Here is a 19,905-nt window from a genome sequence, read left to right on the forward strand (position 1 = left end):
GGAAAACAGACGGTCTTTTGCCAAAGAAAAGTGGCCCCGCAAGGTGGGTGGATGGGGTGTCCATGAGTGGGCTTGCCTCCCAAGGCTGCTCCCACCAGTGCTCTCAGTAGAAAGGGAAGGACTCTCCGTTCTCCTGCCCTGCCATGCACAGCCACCTGCCTCAGCACTGGAGGCAGATCCCTCTCCTTTCTGTGGGTTCCTCTACCCCATCCCCAGCACCTCTCATCCCCCATCATCATTCTCCCACCCAAGGAAGGGTGAGGCCAAGGGGGGAGGGACAGAAGGGGTTCCTGCTGGCAATATTCAGAGAACGGGAGGCTCTTACCTGGCAGAAATGTTGCTGTAGTGCATGTAAGCTGCGATGACAACACCTATCCTGCCTCGGTTTCCCTAAAAGAACCCCAAACACAAAGCCTTTATTTCTAAAGTCAGCCTGACTGCCCCAGAGCCCGCCCAGACACCCGGAGATAAGGGGGCAGTGGCTAGAGAGAGGGAGAGGTTCTAAGAGAGAACAGGACGGGGGAGGAAAATGCAAGGGAGGGAAGCAGGTGGGCTGAAGTCTCAAGGAAAAGAAACTCAGCCGATCACCCACTACACTTGAGGGCCCCTCAAGCTCATAACTCCCCATTTCCCGGGGGTGCCCCCTGGGACATAATCTACTATCCCCTAGAAAAAGGGATACACACAGATGTATGTATGCTCACGCAATCCAATGATATAGGTAGGCGCGCACAATCATCCAAGGACACATCTATGCATGTGTGCACACATGAGCGTATGTGCCTGTGCGTACAGACACACACACACACAAACACACACACAGTCATCGGCCCCCGCTCTGACCTTATTGTGAAGAACAACGACATTGTGAGGGTCTGCGTTGAGCCAAGTGTCCATGGCCTTGCAGACACTGCAGATCTTCTCCAGGGCTGGGGTGTGAAGGTCAGGCCAGCCAAATTCCAGTACCTGTGGCCCAAGTCACGAGTGAGAAGGGGTGGAAGCCCCAGAGAGTCGACCAGGGCAGCGGGGGTGACACACGCCCCACATGTTGGTCCCAGGGCTGCAGCCACTCACCCTCCTAGCTTCATGCCCCTCCCATCAGCCCAGAGGGGAGGCAAGGGTGTGGGCAGAGAGGACGTGGGCCCCAGGATCAGAGACCCTGCGCCTGAGTCTCAGCTCTGACACTGCCTTGCTCTGGGGCCTCTGGCAAGTCATGGAAGAATTTCCTCATATGTGTGTAAAGCTGATGACCCCAAGGTCCCTTCCACATGACTCTAACTTCAAAATGTGCTGGGATCCCCCAGCATTTCCCCTAAGCTCTCCTCCCACATATAACCCCAAAGCCCAGCTCGGATCCAAGGAGGAAAAGTGAACACCCCCCCCCCCGCCCCCACTGCTATTCACAGCTCTCTTCTAGGCCTGGACACACAAACCCTGGATTTTTCAGGCCGGCCGAGAGAGAGCCTGAAGGGGGCAGAGGGCAGATCTGGAGAGCAGCCTTCAGGCTCCCTGAAACTTTCTTAACTCACAGATCATTAAACTGAAAGAGAACTCGTGCTTGGAAGAGCCGAGGGAGCACATCTGATACAGCCCGTCCACTTTCAGAGGTGCCCAGAGAGCTGTCACCTGCTCAGGGTCACAAAGCCACGGGCACCAGAATCCAGGAACCAGAGCAGACATCGGGCAACTCAGCCCGCGGAGCCAGCGAGTGAACACCCGTTGGCAATTCCCAGCCAGGTCATATCCAAAGTGCTTTTCCATTAGGCTAGGAATCTCGTAGCTCCAGCCTCACCCCAGAGAGATACCAAGTGCACCCCAGGGGGGCAGACCTGGGTAGGAAATCACTGTACCGAGCTTGGCTCTCTGTATGTCTGGCAAAAACCATAAATACGGTCTTTTCCTTGTTCCAAATAGAAAACGGCACAGACACGGAATAGACTTTGCAAAGCTTCTCAGCACTTCCCCCCAGATTCTAAAGTAGGAACCCAGGGCGAGGGAGCCCCGCTGTTCTCCTCTTCCAGGCCTGATGGGAGGCCCCACCCGCGATGGGCATCAGCTCACCTTGGCGTGGAGCTTCGTGATGTCGGGCCTCCGCTCAGAGAGGTTGAAAAGCTAGAGGAGGAAAAGGGAGAGACCGTGGGATGGTGTTCGCTGTCTGTCTGTCTGTCTCTCCCCCGCTCCCCGCGCAACCCCTCAGTGAAAATTCTACCCACGTAAGAGCTTACAATGGCATCCCATCAGACACACACACACTGACCACCAAGAGCTCAACTGCGAGTTCTCAGGGAAAAGAGGAGGACAGAGAAGTATGTAGACATGCCACTCCCCTTGGTGAGCGGACAGACACCCAGAACTGGAGACGAGAAGGGGATGCAGCCTGTCTTGGGGCCCTTGTGCCACCCACGAGGTGGGCATCTTCCCGCACTGGGTGGGAACCCGGTGGTGTTAGGTGCTAAGTATTTGGCCGTCTCTGGTTGCCACCTCACACGTCAACCTGAGAACTTCATCCCCTGAAGACGCAACAGCTCTGTGGGCAGCCACGCTCCTACCGAGGGTGCAAGTGGCCCTGAGGGGGCCCTCTCAGACCCTCGCCACCCCTCTCCCAGCAGATGCTCTCTGGCACCTAACCTCGTCGCCCCATGGGAGTCCCCCAGGCCCTGGAATTCCTGTCTCTGCCTCCAAAGGAGGTGCACAGAATGCCCCACTCCACCTCACCCCCCAGGAAACTCGAAGAAAACTGTGCTGACTCCTGGGGAGAAAAAAGGAGCCACAGCCTGCAATGGGTAAGACGGAGGGAGGGCGGCGTAGCACAGAGACCCACAGAATCCCGGATTCCTGACACCGGGAACGATCTCACTTGGCTTCCAGTCCACTGTCGGCCCCATAAGGGCTCATGCTTTACTACATTAACAACAGCTACCAGTCGAGCATCCCCAACCTGCCAGCCCATGCTGAGGACGTTAGGCCTCAGGAGCCGGCTTAAGCCTCTCAACAACCACAAGGAGGTGATGTAATTAGACCCATTTCACAGACGCAGGACCTAAGGTTTAGTGAGGCGAAGTGGCCAAAGTCAGGCGGTAAAGAGCAGAGCCACCATCCAAACCTGGGGCTCTCTGATGTCTGCACTCAGCCCAGCACAGCTGACGCCCAGCACAGCTGACGCACAGGCCTCTGCGGTGGGTTCAGGAGTGTCCCACAAAAATTCACATGCACCTGCAACTTCAGAATGTGACCTTATTTGGAAACGGGGCCTCTGCTGATGTAAGTAGTTAAGGATCTCAAGATGAGATCATCCCGGATGTCGGGCGGGCCCTGGGTCCCATGCCTGGTGTCCTTATAAGATGCGGAGAGGAGCCACCAAGAGATACGGGAAAGAAGGCAGGCCATGTGAGGACAGAGGTGGAGCCTGGAGCGATGGGGCTACAAGCCAAGGTCACCGAGGACTGCTGGGAGGCAGCAGAAAGCAGCTAGGGGCAAGGCATGCTCCCCTGGAGAGCCTTCGGAGGGAGCACGGCCCCGCCAACACCTCGATTTGGACCTCCAGCCTCCAGAACCGTGAAAAAATCAATTCTGTTGTTTGCAGACACCAAGTGTGCGATCATTTGTTACACCAGCCCCAGGGACCTAACACAGCCTCCCAGACCTCAGTTCACACGCGGGGCGGCCCCCCGGGGCCCTCACCTCCCGATCCCCCCTCGGCTCACATGCAGGGTGGCCCCTGGAACCCGCACCTCCCGATCCCCCCTCGGCTCACATGGGGCAGCCCCCGGGGCCCGTACCTCCCGATCCCCCCTTGGCTCACAGGCTGGGCGGCCCCCAGGGCCCACAACTCCCGATCCCCCCTTGGCTCACATGCGGGGCGGCCCCCGGGGCCTGCACCTCCTGGCCAGTGGGTCCAGCCCAATCCCACAGGTACTTCCCTGCTACGCGGAACTGAGCTCTCCCCGGGACCCTCACGCCGGCCCTCCAACATTAGAGATCACCCACATGGGCAAGGTGCTTCTCCTGGGCCAGGCACCACCCCGGTGCCAGCAACGCGAGGTCCCTGCAGACGCTGCCCGTCACCACAATGCGGTTCTCAGCCTCCTCAGAGGCCCTGACGGTGCACCAACTCCGCCACTTGCTGCCGCTGTGACCGCAAGAGACACCCCACCGCCCTACACCCCACATGTGCTCCAGCGAAACCCAATCTCTAGGGTGAGCGTGAAGTTAATACGTGGAAAGCAGTTAGGACAGGGCCTGCCTCACAGGGAACACTCGGTAACCTGAATTCCTGTTGTTATGCTCTCCTCCTGGTCACCACACACGTACACGGGCACTCGTGCACACGCGACTCGAGCCCAGATGCCCCATTCCAGCCACAGACACACTCCTCACGGTAAAGCTGGAGCTGAGCCCGGCCACCAGAGGCGAGGAGGCGGCCAGCAGAAAGGACAGGGGGCCCCAGGCCCCCTCCTCACCAGGTAGCTGCCTCCATGCTTGGACTTGAGCATCTGGGCCACCTCTCGGAGGTTGCTCCGGAAGTTCTCCTCGTTGGCTGTGCTGGGGAAGGAGACGGCGATGATCCTCTCCGTGACGTACACCAGGTCCAGCTCACAGCTGTCCTCCATGGTCCGGCTCACACTCATGTTTCTGAGAGACGGTAGGCAGAAGGGGGTGCAGGTCAGCACCCAGATCCTCAGGGCAAGGTTCAGGTGGCCGTACCCCCAACACCCCACATGTGGCCTGTAATTCCAACCCAGGAGGCTTGGCTCTTCCCAGACCCACAGCCAAGGTCCGCGCAGCCGGCAAGGCCAGCCTGGGAGCCCGGGTGCACCTGGGCAAGGGGCTTGCAAGGATCCCGGGCCATTTCAGCCACGACAGCAACCCTAGGGGCCCCTCGATCCTGTTGGCACTGCCTTCAACCTGTGATCCCAGAGGTCAGCGCCAGGGCCAGGACGGGACCCAGCCAGGAGCCCAGGAGTCCAGCCCAGCCTTCCAACACACTGTGGCCACCGGGTCTGGCAAAAGTCTCTCCAAGGATCCCGGGACAGGTTTTAGAGGGGACTGAACTGAGCCGGGTGCTCCCCAGCATCCCAGAGCTGAGCACTGTGCTGCCCTCCCCTCACTCCTGAGCCGGGAGTGGGCGGGGAGGCCGCTCAGGGGAAAGGGCAGCTCGGGTGACACGCTGGCCCGCCTGGGCTGCAGGTAAGCCAGACCGCAGCGCACATTCCAGCCCTTCCGGGAGGCAGGCCGGCTCCTGCCCCGTGTTCCCTGGCGCTCTCCCACTCCGGCAGCTCCCACTGCCTGCCGGGCCTGTGTCTTGGCACTGGCCTCCGTGATTTCTAAGGGCCCAGGAAGCAGAGGGTGCTGAGCCTTTGCCGTCGTGGTGGCAGGTGGGTGGTCCCCAGACATCCCAGCGCCACCTGAGCTCCTAAAAGAAGTGGAAAGCCCCTGGGCTGGGCACTGGGTGTGGCGAGGTGGGGGTTCACACCTGTACACCTCACCCAGCTTCTCCTCCTCCAGCAGGGAGGCCCAGGAAGGGGAAATGGGTCTCAGGACACTGGAATTCCATTCTGAGGCCCCCTGTGACTCACGGGGGCATCCCCTACCCTTCTTACCCTCTCACCTTCTTACCCCATCACCAAACCCCCACTGTCTCACTTCCCCCTCTCTACCCAAGGTGGGCAGCACTCACATTTCCTTTTGACAATCTTTCACTACCGCAGGGTGAAGGAGAGGCTAGAGGTGGGGGCAGCAGAGAAATAGCACCAGGGTATTTCAAAGAGATGGGGGGGGCAACAGTGGCAGAGTCCAGATGTCCACCAGGGTGACCTCTGAGCCCAAGTGTGTATACAGGGCTGGGAGCCAGGGGAGCCAGGGGTGAGGTATGGCTTCTCCACGGTGCAAGGACAGGAGCCAAGTGGTAGAGGGGCCAGCGGGCTGTGGCAAGGAGCCCAGTTTGAATTTGACCTCTGAACTCCCATGACTCCTTGTCCCTAAGATAAAGTTCTCACTCCAGCCTTTTTTTGGGGGGGGGAGGGGGGCGGGGGGAGTGTCCAAGGCCGAGCAGTGCCACCGCCTGGACAACTTGAGCATCGCACCCTGCACCCATCCACCAATCCGGGGTGGTTCTCAGCTCTCAGGGAAGGGGATTCTCCAAAGGGCCCCTGGGGTCTGTGGGCAGCTGACAGCTGGGCCACGGCCCACTGGGGGCTTTAGCTACACACCAGCCGTCGCTGGCTGGGGCTCTGTTTCCCTGGAGCCAGATTCTCACTCTTCTCGGGAACCTTGGGAGTGAAAGTGAGGCAGAAGGGAAGAGCCCAAGCCAGAAAACCACAGAACCCGGACACAGGGAAAAGAGACTCTGGATCAGCAAGGCACTGGGCTTTGTGCATCCCCTCCCCCAGCCCAGCCAGACAGAGAACTTGGCTTTTATAAATGACCCTCCAACATCAAACACCCCCTGCCCACGAAGACGACCCGGATGTAGCACAGGCCTTGACGCCAGCCAGTCCTGAATATACACCCAAGTCCTGGTGACCGCGTGACCCTTAACAAGTCACCTCACCTCCCAGAGACTCAGTTTCCTCATCTGACAAATGGGAATAAAATACTTACCTTGCAAGGTTGTTGCAAGGACTAGATGAGATCATGCAAGGACATAAAGAATCCAGCTCAAGGACTGGCTTCGAGCTAGAACTCAAAACACGAGCATTTCCAAGAGGCATCTACCTGCATACTCTCCCTGTAGCTGGCACGTCTCCCCATGCCCCCTACCTGTGGCTTTATGACTTCGGTCTCAGAAACCCAAAGGCATGACTTGCTGGAAACACCCACAGTGACCTCACTGCGGCACCCCCACCCCTTGCCCCCCACACAGGCCACGCATACCTGATAGGCTGGGGATGAGGCTGGACACTCGGGGTGACTCTGGTGGTGCCCTGGGACAGAGGAAAGAGAAGCGGCATTATGGAGGAGGCCGGCGGAGAGCCGTCCACGGGAGCAGTCAGGGCTGCAGACAAACACAGACTCTCTTCTCCTTTCTCTGCCAACATTCCAGCCCAGGCACCCTAACACCCAGGCAACACGGCAACCTAAAGCCAAAAGCAATCGGTGCCAATTCCTTGTGAGTGTGCATGCAAGCCCCCAAAGGGCCCCGCTTTCCCTCCCCGGGGAAGGAAGAAATCCCAAATGCTGAGAAATGCCTGGGCTGGTGCCATCGGCACTGAGTACACACACTCAACAGAACAGTCACTAAGCGGATGGAAACACATTTCGTCCTGATTCCTTGGACACCGTAACAGTAAGCCCGAGCGGAGAATACACACTGCAAGCCTGGAAGGAGGACAGACTGGTACAGCAGGCCCCTGTCCAGCTCTGATCGTCTGTCCACCGACCACCATCATCCTGCATTCCTCCCCTTCAAAGCAGCAACACTGAGCCATTCAATCAAAAGTTGTGGGGCGAGAGCAGCGAGGGGTGGCACGTACCAGCCGAGACCAGTGCTGGGCAGCAAGTCATGTGCCTAAGGACCTGCCGCCCATTGGCTGTTAACCCTCACCCACTCCCATCTCCAGGGTTGTCAGCTTGCAGAAAATTAGTCAAGTGGACCCAAGTTGGGGTCCCAACAGCCCAAGACAACCTGATGGTACAGGGTCGGGGTCCTGCAGTGGCTCGCCAGGCAGCCTTGCAATACTTGGAGCCTCTGTAACATCACATGTAAAATGGGGCGATCCTCACAGAGCTGTCCGAAGATGAAAAGGAAGTTGCATATAGGGCCCCTCTATAGTAGTACAATTACAAGGGTAGTTGGAGATAAAACCAACCTTCACCTCTATGGAAAACCAAAGCCCCACATCGCCTCTACCACCAGCAGCCACCCACCCCGTCAGCCACCTCACATGACGCAGAATCAAGCGCCCAGCTTCTAGTTCCCAGGCCCGGCCAGAGCCCTCTGAGCCCATCAACACCTTCCAAACCTCCCCGTAACCAGCCTTTCCCAACCACCCACACGACCAGTCTGCCAAGAAGAGGAGAAACTGAGGCATGGTGACTCACCCCTTGAGTCCTGGGGAAGTCTACAACCAGCAGGATTCACCCAGACCCTGGGTCTGGCCACGGGGGCGCAGAGAAGAGGAGCCCCTGTCGGCCTCCCCCAGGGCCCTGCGGCGCCTACGAGGCAGCGGTGGGTAGGCTTGGAGGCCTGGCTCCCGGCCGAGCCCGAAGTCAGGGCAGCCCCCCTAAGAGGAGGGCTCTCCATCCAGCCCTCTGGGAGGACGCGGCGCCCAGAGCCCCTCGGCGTGGGCTAGGGCCCAGCTCTCGTCTGCTCAGCCTCTGCAGCAGCAGCAAGGGGAACAAACAGCCAAGTGGGACTGTCAGGGCAGCAGGTTTCCGTCTCCACAGCCCCCTGGCCCTGACGACTTGGGTTTGGATGAGTCAGGCACAGGGGCGCGGGGGTGGTAAGGAGGGATCACGTTTGGTTTTCAAGCCCCAAAACAGCCTGTTCCAAGACTGCCCACCCGGAGGAACATAGAGATTCAACACTTCATCCGTCTTGATTTCACTGGTCCCTGATGAGGAGTCGCTGAACCTCCCCAGACCCTAGGCCCTGCTCCAGGCCCCGGGGCCACCCTGCTATAAATAGGCCCTCGGGTTTCATCTGTTGCAGATCCACAGCCACTTTTGGAGGAGGCCACCACAGCTGCTTCAAACAACTGGAAGCCGCAGCTATAGCCGAGGCCTGAGGTGTGGCCTGGGCCGTGGGTCCTGGCCCACGGAGCTGCAGGGAGACAATGTGATATTGAGACCGGCCTGGCGAGGGGACTGGAGAGCCAAGGGGAGCCAGGAGTCTCCCGGGGCACAGGGGGGAAAAGGAAGAACGGGGCAGGAGCACTGGATCCTGTTTCTCCATTCCACCCCCCCCCCCAACGTTACAACACTCCACATTCCTCAGCCTCCCCACCCCAAAAAAGCCAGGGAAGATAAATAAAAACTTGGCCCCAACAGAGTCTGGCCATGCCGCCTCCAGAGGTGATAAGACAAAGTTCAAGCCGGCTCTGCTCCACCAGGCTGGCCAGGGAAGGGGAGGCAGGGGAGGAAGCTGCCCTGGACCGTGACCCCACCAGATGACGGGGATGGGAACAGCTGGATGGTCATCCCCTGTTGAATCACTGGGCTGTCCTCTCACTGACGGGGCTTCCTGTTTTCTGCAGAGTTTGGGGACATGTGACACTCACTGGCAGAAAGCAGACTTACAGGGGTGACAAGTCTGAGTCTAGTGGACGTGGAGAACCGCACGCAGTTCCAGGGGGTGGGGCTGGGAGCAAGCACAGCCAAAAGTTCCAAACACGCAGGTGACCTCACACACGAGGCCAGAAATGCCCCCCACCCACCCCGCCGTGCACCTCACCACATGGGCTCTTCCTAAGAGGCTGGGAGTAAGTCGAGACTGGTCACCTCTGGTGCCCATCATCATGCGCAATCGCGCACTCGGAAAACTGTCACCGAGTGCCACCAGCTGTGTGCCGGGCAACGTGCTAGGCACTGGGGACCAGAGCGGTGAATCCCTGACCTCGGAGAACTTATATTCCATGGAGGAAAACACTCTTCAAGAACTGGTATGAGGATGGGGCGCCTGGGTGGTTCAGTGGGTGAGCGTCTGCCTTCGGCCCAGGGCGTGATCCCGGGGTCCTGGGATCGAGTCCTGCATCGGGATCCCTGCATGGAGCCTGCTTCTCCCTCTGCCTGTGTCTCTGCCTCTCTCCGTGTGTCTCTCATGAATAAATAAATAGAATCTTAAAAAAAAAAAAAAAAAGGAAGAAAGAAAAAGCAAGCTGGTACGAGGAGCTGCTGCTGGGCCTCAGGGACCAAGCTGTAAAATGGGTAGAGCCCGGCGCTCCTGTGATCTCAGGTGATTTACCTGTTCAGGGAAATCACCTGAGGGCTTTACAAAGATTTTATTTGAAAAAGAAGTTCTCCCATTCTTCTCTTCTCTGGGGCTGTGGTCAAAGCCCTTTACCCACCAGGTTTTAACTTCGTCCTGGCCCCTCCCAAGACAGAAAACAGTCATACAACCTTGATTCAACTCCCTAGGCACCAGGACCCTCCCCTACAGTCACCACCAAACCATGGTCACCACCAAACCACGGTCTCTCTCTCACCGGGAGACCAGCATGAAAGGAAATTCCGCGCACACACCCTGACCCCTTCCCCCCAAAGCGGTATCTTGCTTCTCTTACTGTTAGGAAGTTCCTCCTGGAGTCTAACCCTCACCCTTCCTCCTGCAGAGCCACCCGATTCTTTCTGCCTTGTTCCACACACCACCGTCACCCCCCGCGACCACCCTCAGACACTCCTGAGAGGCCGGGGTCTGTGGCCCCAGGCTCCGTCATCTGCCTTCCCCACCATCACTAGGAGCGGGAACCCCAGGACTTGGGCGGGGTTGCTTTAGAGCAAAACGACTGTGGGAAGAGTCCTGCCTGCCTTTGAGGTCCGCAGACCAAACACAACAGTTCTGGACCAAAAGAAAAGGCGCGTTTCCTGAGCCCCAGTTCCCAGGGGGCACGGCTGGGAGGAGGGTCCGTCAGAAACACCGGGGGCCGCGTCAGGCAGCCAGAAACTGGGGCCCAATCGACGTCAGGGGCCCGTCCCCATTCCTACCTCTCCTCTGGGGGCTGTGGCCACCCCCTCTCACCCCCACCCGCCACCAGCCCCTCCAGCCACACCCCTTCCTCTCTCCTTCCTGCCCACCAGCCTGGATTTTTCCAAAACAAAGTGCGACACAGCACACGGTCCACAAACCTCTCTACACACCAACCCTGCTAGAGGAAAACAGCCATTCCTGCCCTGTGAGTCCTGGGCCGCGGGCCAGAGACAGGAAAGCAGCTCAACAAACAGGCTCACTAGCTCACCAGTAGGCCCAGGGCTGCAAGAGCACAGCCTCCAAAACGGGTCCCCTCGCGCGGGGCAGACGGCAGGGGGCCCCTGGCTGGGCACAGCACGCACCAATGCCCTGGGGTCCCCCAACCCGGGACAGGTGTGCGGGAGCTTTAGACCTCAGGTGGTCCCTGAGTACACAGGCCATTCTGGAACCTGCTCCCTTGCTTAGCCTTCCACTGGCTTCCTTGACTAGACTAGCTAAGCCAAAATTCACATTGTCCCTCGTCCCAGGTCCAGACAGGACACAACCCCTACCCACCCTGGCATGCCCAGACGCACCCACGTTCATCCCAGATCAACAACATTTTCTTCTAAAAAAAAAAAAAAAAACAACCATCCTGTCCTAACTAAATGGCCACTTCTTCCTTTCCCGGGACCAAGGTCATACCCACCACCGCACCAAAAAGTTCTTCATGATGTCTAACTTCGCTCTCTCACGCTGAAGCTTTATCTGACAAGTTCTATCGGGCCCAGGCTGGGGTTATGAGAAGCAGCGGCATTAGGACTTGGCTTATCAACGTGCTCAGACCACTGGGTAAAACGTTCCGTTCACACAGCCTCCGCTGGCCAAGGCTTGGGAGAGCCGGGCAACACCAGATCTGAGCAGCAGACCCAGGAAGGGATGGAGAAGGCCCTCATCCCGTCACTGAGCCCCTTCAAGTCTCTGTTTTCCCATCTGACAAATGGGACCAGAGCATCTGCCACGGTGGGGGTGTGTGTCCGGGGATCCAAAAATCACCCAGCCCACCTCCCGAGCCTTAGTCAAAATTACAGTAATAAGAACGCCTAGTATTTATTGAGCATGAGTTATATGCTTTGTGTGCATTAAGTTAGCTCGTCCTCGGGAGTAGGTGCGCACAAAAGTTGATTTCTGACCTGCATCCCAGCCCCAGAAAGATCACAGAGTTGGGCAAGAGGCCCACCCTGACACCTGCACTCTGCGCCCAGAGGCCCCGCGCATACCTTGAACAGAGCCTTCCCCACTAATTTAAGAGGCATGCTCCTGCTGCATCTGGACGGCCGGGGAAGGCCCCGGGGAGGCCTCCGCCTGGCAGGGCTGCCCCGGGGCAATGTGGCAGTGGCAGCGGGCTCACCACAGAAGTGCGGCCGGCGGGAGCTGCCTCCTGCTGCCCCAGCACCTCCCTCCAGGGCCCTCCCCACCGTGGGTCAGGCAGCTGTCAGATGATAGGGCCTCATGCCATCAACAGCTCCCCCTGTGCCAACCGCCAAAACCACTCCCTGTTCCTCTGCAGACCAGGGCGGGCAAGGATGGAGAGGCCAGCAGAGGGGCAAACTGTCAGAGAAAGAGAGAGGCCCAACTCGCTGGGGCGTCTCCCCCAGGGACGTAGTGAGGGCAAGCCCAGGCGGGACACTGCTCAAAGCAGGGTCCTGGGGGAGCCCCCTCTGCCCTGCCCTGGGGGCTCCTTCGGTTTAGGAATGTGCCCATTGACCTCCAGCAGGAATGCATGGCCCGAGGAGCCCAGCGGGATCTTGCAGCCGCCTCCCGAAGCAATGGCATTTAAGTCACACAGAGACTCATGTTTTCAAAGACTCTTTTCTCCCCAGAAGCAGAGGCTGCAATTCCTCAAGGTCCGATGACCCTCCAGGAGCCCAGGCATCCTTCTTCACCTCTGCCCTTGGTCTCTCTTGCTGCAGTGTTGCCCGTTTCCCTTGGCCTTACCTTGGTGACTGCTCACCACCAAGCCAGCCCTCGAAGAGCACTCCTTCTCCGTCCTCCCTCCCCACCCGGGGGCACAGAGGTCTGGCAAATGGATGGGCAAAGGAGCTGCTCTGGATCCAGCTGAGCCGGAGGCCAAAGCCAAGACTGAGGTCCGTAAGTGCATAAGTACCTGGGGCCTGTTCACCCCAGCCCCTCCTCCCCGGCTCGGCCACAGAGCCGAGTGACCCCTGCTGCCCTTCTGGAAAGGAGGCAAGGATGCTCCCCCGAAGAAGCCAGGTATGAGACACCTTCTGCACCCCCAATTCCCCCGAGGGCACCGTGAGCCCAGACACATCCTTCCCTTCCCCGTCCCCGTACTCACGTCTTCCTCAAGGCTTTTCCGTGTGTTTCCACTCCGGAAAGCTCCTTCTCCCTGAAGACAGAGAAAAAGCAGTCAGAGAGGGGAGGGAGGCAAGGCAAGTAATCAAAAGGTAACCTGGTCTTTCACCTCCCGGGTCTGGCAGGGGCGAGGGGGTGAAGGGGGTTAGCAGAAGGGCCCGGGAGGGAACTTAGCCGTGTGTTTAGCATTTCCTTGTCCACTAAAAGCCCCTCAGAGCTCACCCGCCGTGTCACCTGTGTCTCACGGCCACTCTTCCAGGAGACCTTCTTACTCCCATTTTGCACGTAAGAACACCGAGGCACACACAGGCTCATGACTTGCCAACGGTCGCACAGTTAGCAGCGCGGAGGAGGTAGGATCTGGACGCGAGCCCTCCAACCTCCTGCGCCGCGGCTGTGGCCAGGAGGTGCCCCCTTGGCTGCTAACCTCAGCTTCCCCGCTGCACGCCCCACCCACTCTCTCTTCCCTTCCTCCTCCATGCACCCTTGAGGAAATTGGGAAATTATCTGTCTTTCTGCTAAGTCAGAAAGATCTGTTTGGGAACATCTGCCCGGCCTTCTTGCATTCTACATATTTAATAAAGAAACCCACATTTAACCACTGGCCTCTCCCACCGCCCTGCCTACTTCCTTGGCAATCCATTTCCGAGCACACAAGTGAGGCCAGATGCCCGGCTCCCAGCACGACCCACCTCCCCATCCTTCCCCTCACCCCGAGTTCCTCAAATCTCCTCCAGAAGGATATCCCCAGACACATCTGTTCACTCCCCCACACACACCCCAAGTTGCCCTTCTGCTTTCTGGGCCCGGGCTGCCACTCACCGTGTTGGCTACATTCTTCGGTGCGCTCTCAGCGTTGATGGGCTGTGAACACAGGGAGAAAGCAGGGTGAGGTCTCAGGTCCAACAGCCATGCACCGGCTGTCTCCCCTGGGCTGGTGGCCGTGACGGGCAGAAAGCCTCGTGGGCAGGGCCCGTGGTACCAACCCAAGGCTCAGACGTAACCTGGTAGCCCCAAGCTCAGGAGGCAGAGTTTGGAAAATGAAAAAACAACCCTACTGGTAGTAGAACCACCCAGCTTGACACACCTCACAAGGCCTGTGAATCGGTGTTGAGCCCTCAGAGAGGAGCAGAGAGCAGGTAAACGTCAGGCCTGTCCCTACGTGCCGGACCTCTCCCCCTGCACCAGCTCATTTATTCGTGATAAGAACCCAGTGAGGTGGGTCCCCTGATCACCTCTGAGCCCCGCTTCTCAGGAAAGGAGAAGTTACATGAGTGGCCCAGGGCCATCGACTACTACTGGTGATGACAGGATCTGAACCCGAGGGCTTCATGCTCTTTGTGTGAAATCCCCACAGCCCAGGGTGAGGCCTGCGAGAGTCTTAACTCTTCTGTAGGTTTTCATGACCCTCCACCACCAGCCCTGCCCCCTCGCAGACCTCAGAGTCCATGCCCCAAAGCTCTGCCCGTCCAACCTGTCCCCTGGACCCCCTTGCTTATCCCTACATCCGGGCCCTTGCTTGGGGAACGGCTCCACCCACCCCCACCCCACCGGCCCCACACTCTTCCGACAAGCTCTCCTCCCAACAAGGAGGGCAGATCCCAGGAACCTTCCATGTGCGGAGTTTACACCACAGAATTGTGATTTGAATCCAGATCTCTCAGCTCCAAAGCCCTCACCCTTAACCAGCCTGACTAGACAGGAGTGGTCAGAGAAGACAGAAATGCGGTGGGACGGAGAAGGTGGGGACAAAGCACCTGCCCCGGGCCCGTGACAGGCCCCGAAGAGCCCCTCCTCCTGCTCGGGGTAAAGCCTCCTCAGAGGCCCCGGCTCTGGGCACAACAGAAGGTGAGGGGGAGTCTCAAGCAGCCCTCAGAATCACCTGGAGGGCTGAGGACACAGGTGGCGGGCCCTGCCCAGAGGGTCTAATCCAGCGGCCCTATGGTGGGACCCAAGAACGCGCAGTCCTCAAAGGTTTCCGGGCCCAGGGATGAGTCTAAGCTAACGGCATTGACTGCAGACGCCCCGTCCTGACGCTCTCCACTGAGAGCTCGCGTAGGTCACCTTGGCCTTGCTGCTCCTCAGCAGGGCTGAGCGCTATTCTGTGAGCGCCACACGACACGGAGGACATTAAGCACTTAGAACACGGCCTGGCACTTAGGAAGCTCTCCGTCAATGTGAGCTTTTATTTCTCCTCTCCACCCTGCACACTCCCAAGGCCCACCCGACCCCACCCTGACCCTCCTGCTCCACCCCTCCCCAGTCTGGCACGATGTGAACCAGGGAGAGGAGTCAATATTAGAAACCACAGGCCTCAGCACTGCAAGAGACACTTCCCTCCTGGCCAGCAATCATCTGAGCACCAGCCCCTCTGGCCCCACCCCTCCCCGTGCCAGCTGGAGGGCTGCCACAGGGCCAGCCACCAGATGCCTTCAACTTACTGGTCGAGATGCTCTCCGAGAAGGTAAAAATTTCCAAAAACCCCTCAGGAACTAAATGCCCAGTCTACCCCCCCCACCCCCGCTCCCCACCCCCCCCCACCCCCGCAGTGTTTGCAAACCCAGCCCAGCATGCAAGCTGAGCTCCCCACCCCTCCCCATCCCAGTTCTCCAGGGACTGAAGTCCTGCTTCTCTGTTTCCCAGGCACTGCCAGCTCTGGGTTTGCTGGCCATGGAACAGACAAGGGACGCGTAGCACAGGGCAGGGGCTCCCCTGTGCTACCCCTGCCCCAGGCCCCTGGCCATGCTGTAGGAAAGCTCCCAGAGAAGCCACGCTTTGGGTCCCAAGGTGGAAGAGCCAGAGCTCCCATGGCCAGAGAGACCCACTCGGCCTGGGCTGTTAGCTCACCTTCGGCAGGTGGAAACACACCCACTCAAACATACCGTATCCCTGTTGCATGGTTTAATTGCCTTCTTAGAACTCCTCACCCTCCAACACACTATATATTTCACTTCCTCATCTCATTTAGGGTCTTCCTTCCCCACTACAATGTAAGCTCCCAAAGCCCCCGGAGCCTGTCCTGGGCCTGGCACACTGTAGGGCCTCAGCAAATATCCATGGAGAGACTTAACCAAGACAGCCCCTCCCTATCTTCCCTGGCTGGCCCCCTGACCATGCTCACCACGAGAATGCAGCGAGCACCTGCGGACCTTCTGGAGCCAATGTCTCTAATCTCCATCTCTGCTTGGATTTTGGCCAGGACACACACACACACCATCCTTGCACACCACTCCTCAGGACACCAGCTCTGAGAAGACTTCACACACCATCTCCTCCCTCCCTGTTTCACAGATGGGGAAACTGAGAAACAGAGAAGTATGACTCGCCCAGCCTCTCATGGCGAGGTCCATGGCAATACAGGGCTTGGCACCCAGGCTTAGCTTGTAGGCCCACCGCTGAGCTCACCTTGCTGCACCTCACTCACCCCAGTCCCTAGCCACGCAGAACACCTCCCTGCGGGCCCTCCTCTTCCTTCGCCCTGAGACTCAGCTGTACGAGGATGCAAAAGATGGAGCCCAGACAGAGACAGCACCCCCACATCTAGCCCCACCCCTATCCAAGCCCAGGACGAAAGCTCTTTTTTCTTTTTTTTTTTTTTTTAAGGTTTTATTTATTTGAGAGAGAGCGTGCGTGCACAAGCCAGGGAAGAGCCGGAGGGAGAGGGAGAAGCAGATTTCCTGCTGAGCAAGGGGCTCCATCCCAGGACCCTGGGATCACGACCTGAGCCGAAGGCAGGTGTTTAACCGCTTAACCAACTGAGCCACCCAAGCACCCCGACAAAGCCTCCATCTTCAGGACTCCAGGCTTTCCAAAGCTGAGGGCAACAGCCAATGCCCACCCCTGCCAGGGGTCTTCCAGAATCTCCCTTGCCCCCCAGGCAGGACAATTCCAAGCAGGTGGCAGGGTTCGGACCTGGTGCCCCTTGGCGGCCAGACCTTGCACCTCACAGCTCACTCTGCCCTGGGGTCTCAAACGTGGAAGTCTACGGCAAGGCAGGGAGCAGGGAGTAGGGGGAAGCGCTTAGGGCAGAAAATGTGGGGAGGCATCCATTCTCAGCTTGCTCCAGATGCGCCCACACAACCCTCAGAGCAAGGCCTCCTCAAATTTTCCACCCAACGGGCCTCCCTCACCTTACCTCTTCCTGCCCTGCTCTGGGGGTGCCTTTTCACAGTGTCAACGCGGTAATACCAACTGTTCACTAAGTGCTAATGATCCGGGCATAATATCAAGTTCTTTACTTTCTTGACCCTCAGTCCTCGGAACCACCCCGGGAGGCAAGCGTGACCCCACTTTGCAGTTGAGACAGACGGCCCGGGACGTTCAGTAACTTGCACAGCTGCTATGTGAACCCTCCGTCCCCCGCTCAGCTTCTTTCTCCCCTCCCTGACGAAGATCTACACTCGCTTAGAGGTCCTCTCCATCAACTGCCCTCCCGTTGGGAACAAGCTTCCTGTGACTTAAGGACGAACAGTCTCAGGTCCCTCAGATCCTTCAGGGCACTGCCATAGGAAGAGGGAATGGACCGCAGTAGGAGACCCTGACATCAGACATCAGAGAGAACTTCCTGAATGTGAGGGGTTGAGAACCACAGGGCGGATAAGGGAAACTGCACATCCTTTCCTCAAGTTTTTTTTTTTCCATAAAAAGCCACACACACCCCCTCTGTGCATGCATACCCACCCCTGACTGTGTGGGCCCAAGGGGCCGGGTGGCTGGGATGATGCCCAGACGTTCGTGCCGTACATGTTGGTGGCCTGCAGGGAGGGTGGGCTGGGAAAAAAATGTATCTGTGGGCTGCTGTTGTGGAGGAAGGAAAAGGCAAAGCAAGGGCCACAGGGGGGTGGGGAGGGGAGAGATGCCCAAGCCCAGGGCTGGGGGGAGGGGTCTGGCGCAGAATGCGGACTCAGCCTCCGGAGGAACATTCTGTCCAGAAATTCCTCACACCCTCCTCCCTTCTACCCCTCCGGCCCTCTCCTCTCTTGCCCCCTGGGAGGCCTGGAATCCAGGCAGCTATTTGGGCCAAAAAGACCCCATGACATCACATCTGCTGCCATGGCAACGCACTGTGAGATCACAAGTGGCGCTGCCTATCAGGAGGGGAAGGGCGCTGGTGGGAGCCGGCAGGTAGGGCCGGCAAGGGCTGGGGTGTCCTCAGCCCCAGGACCCACAGCAGATTATTCCAGGCTCACTGGGTCCAGAAATAGAACCCTAAGCAGATGAAGGGAGGGGCTGGAAGTGAAAGGGAAGGGCCATTTACTGGGCACTTCGGGGGGCGCAGCCGGGCTGGCACAGTACAGACCCCACAGCCCTGGGGGTGCGAGCTGCATCATCGCACAAGGACAAAGTAACCTGCAGCAGCTGGGGCTGCTCGGGTAGCGCTTTGAGCCCCTTTGGGCAGCCCCTCGTTGCAGGTCTGCACCTCAAAGCCTGGGTTTGCCCTCCATCTCCCCACCTATTACCCCCCCCCAGTGTAAATGACCACCCTCTCAGGAAGAGGGAGCCCCTGGGGGTGGACAGCAGCACTGAGGGCTGGGGACTGGAGACAGGGTTCAGAACAGGCAGGGCTAGGCCCCGCCAGGGTGCGAGGGAAGTCGGGACCCTGGTTCCCCATGAAGTGTTTGGGTGTCCTCTGCTCTGGGGGCTCCATCCTCTCCCAGCAGGCCTAGGCCACCAGAGGAAAAAAAAAAAACAAAAAACAAAAACAAAACAGGCTGGGTGTGATTAAATGAAACGTGATGCCTGATTTTCCCTGCACCCGCGCCCCCCCACCCCCGCCCCGCCAGGGAGGAGCCCGGGCAAGCCCACTCCTGTCCTCAGGCTGGCCCCAGTTCACCCAGTTCACCCCGAGGGACCCGGCACACAACCCCTGGCAGACAGGGGGCAACAGCAGGAGGGGCCTGCGCTCCCCAGCCAGGCCAGGCCAGGGTGGAGGATTTCTCCCCTCACAGCACACAGGAGGCCGCGCTTCCCCAGGCCCTTCCTCCGTGCCCCTCCGGCCACTCTAGTCCACATCCTCTCTGCTCCAGCGGAGCACCTGCCACCTGCGCCAGCCTCTGGTCCGCCCCGCACTCCTCCCGCACCCCCTCACCCCGAGCCACGCCCACGCCGGCAGCAACTCTCAGATCCTGCTCTGGGTCACTTCCCCACTCAAGGACCCACAATGGCCCTACTGCTTGGCTCAAGTTCAAGTTCCCCCGTCCAGTGCATGACTCCTCCCTTATCTGGCCCCTTCCTCTACACGCGCCCCATGTGGCCATGTTCACTCAGCTTCCATTCCCGCCCACGCTCACCAGTTCCACCGGCGCACCCAGCCAGTGGACAACCAAATGACCAAATGACAACCAAAATGACACAGCATTGGGATCCCTGGGTGGCGCAGCGGTTTGGCGCCTGCCTTTGGCCCAGGGCGCGATCCTGGAGACCCGGGATCAAATCCCACGTCGGGCTCCCGGTGCATGGAGCCTGCTTCTCCCTCTGCCTGTGTCTCTGCCTCTCTCTCTCTCTGTGTGACTATCATAAATAAATAAAAATTTAAAAAAAAAATGACACAGCATTGCCTGGCCCCCACTACCCCCCAGCAAGCACAGATTGGCCAAAAATATTTACTCTGGATTTGCCTTGGCTCCCAACAGGCTCAGTAACTCGTACCAAGGTCCTGCCCCCTCTCTGGGTCCAGCTCCCCGTCCTCCTGCCCTCCTCCCTCCCATTTGCTCAAATCTCTTAAATTAAGCCTGGAACAGGAGACAGACTTTCTCAACCCCCCCCCCAAGCACAAACTGATTGCTTCCTTCCCTGGCCCCCCAAGGCTGCCTCTGGTCGGAAGCCCCCAGCTGGGCACTCATTAGTTTCCATCTCATACTCCTCTCCCTCCCCTCCACTGAACACGGCTCCCCAGGGCTCCCCTTCACCTGACTTGGGTCTCTCCC

General features: G+C 58.8%; 1 protein-coding gene across 1 annotated transcript in view; it reads right to left on the reverse strand.

The window, feature by feature from the left end:
• TNS1 (tensin 1) overlaps positions 1-19,905 on the reverse strand; it is a 229,151-nt gene that overhangs the window by 86,930 nt on the left and 122,316 nt on the right. The window contains 7 exon segments of the mRNA XM_055345038.1: positions 326-390; positions 844-966; positions 2,062-2,112; positions 4,461-4,632; positions 6,874-6,923; positions 12,963-13,013; positions 13,802-13,843. Of these exon segments, the coding sequence (XP_055201013.1) occupies positions 326-390; positions 844-966; positions 2,062-2,112; positions 4,461-4,628 (407 nt within the window). The 5' untranslated portion in view covers positions 4,629-4,632; positions 6,874-6,923; positions 12,963-13,013; positions 13,802-13,843.

Source organism: Nyctereutes procyonoides, unplaced genomic scaffold, assembly GCF_905146905.1.
Source record: "Nyctereutes procyonoides isolate TBG_1078 unplaced genomic scaffold, NYPRO_anot_genome, whole genome shotgun sequence".
Taxonomy (NCBI): Eukaryota; Metazoa; Chordata; class Mammalia; order Carnivora; family Canidae; genus Nyctereutes; species Nyctereutes procyonoides.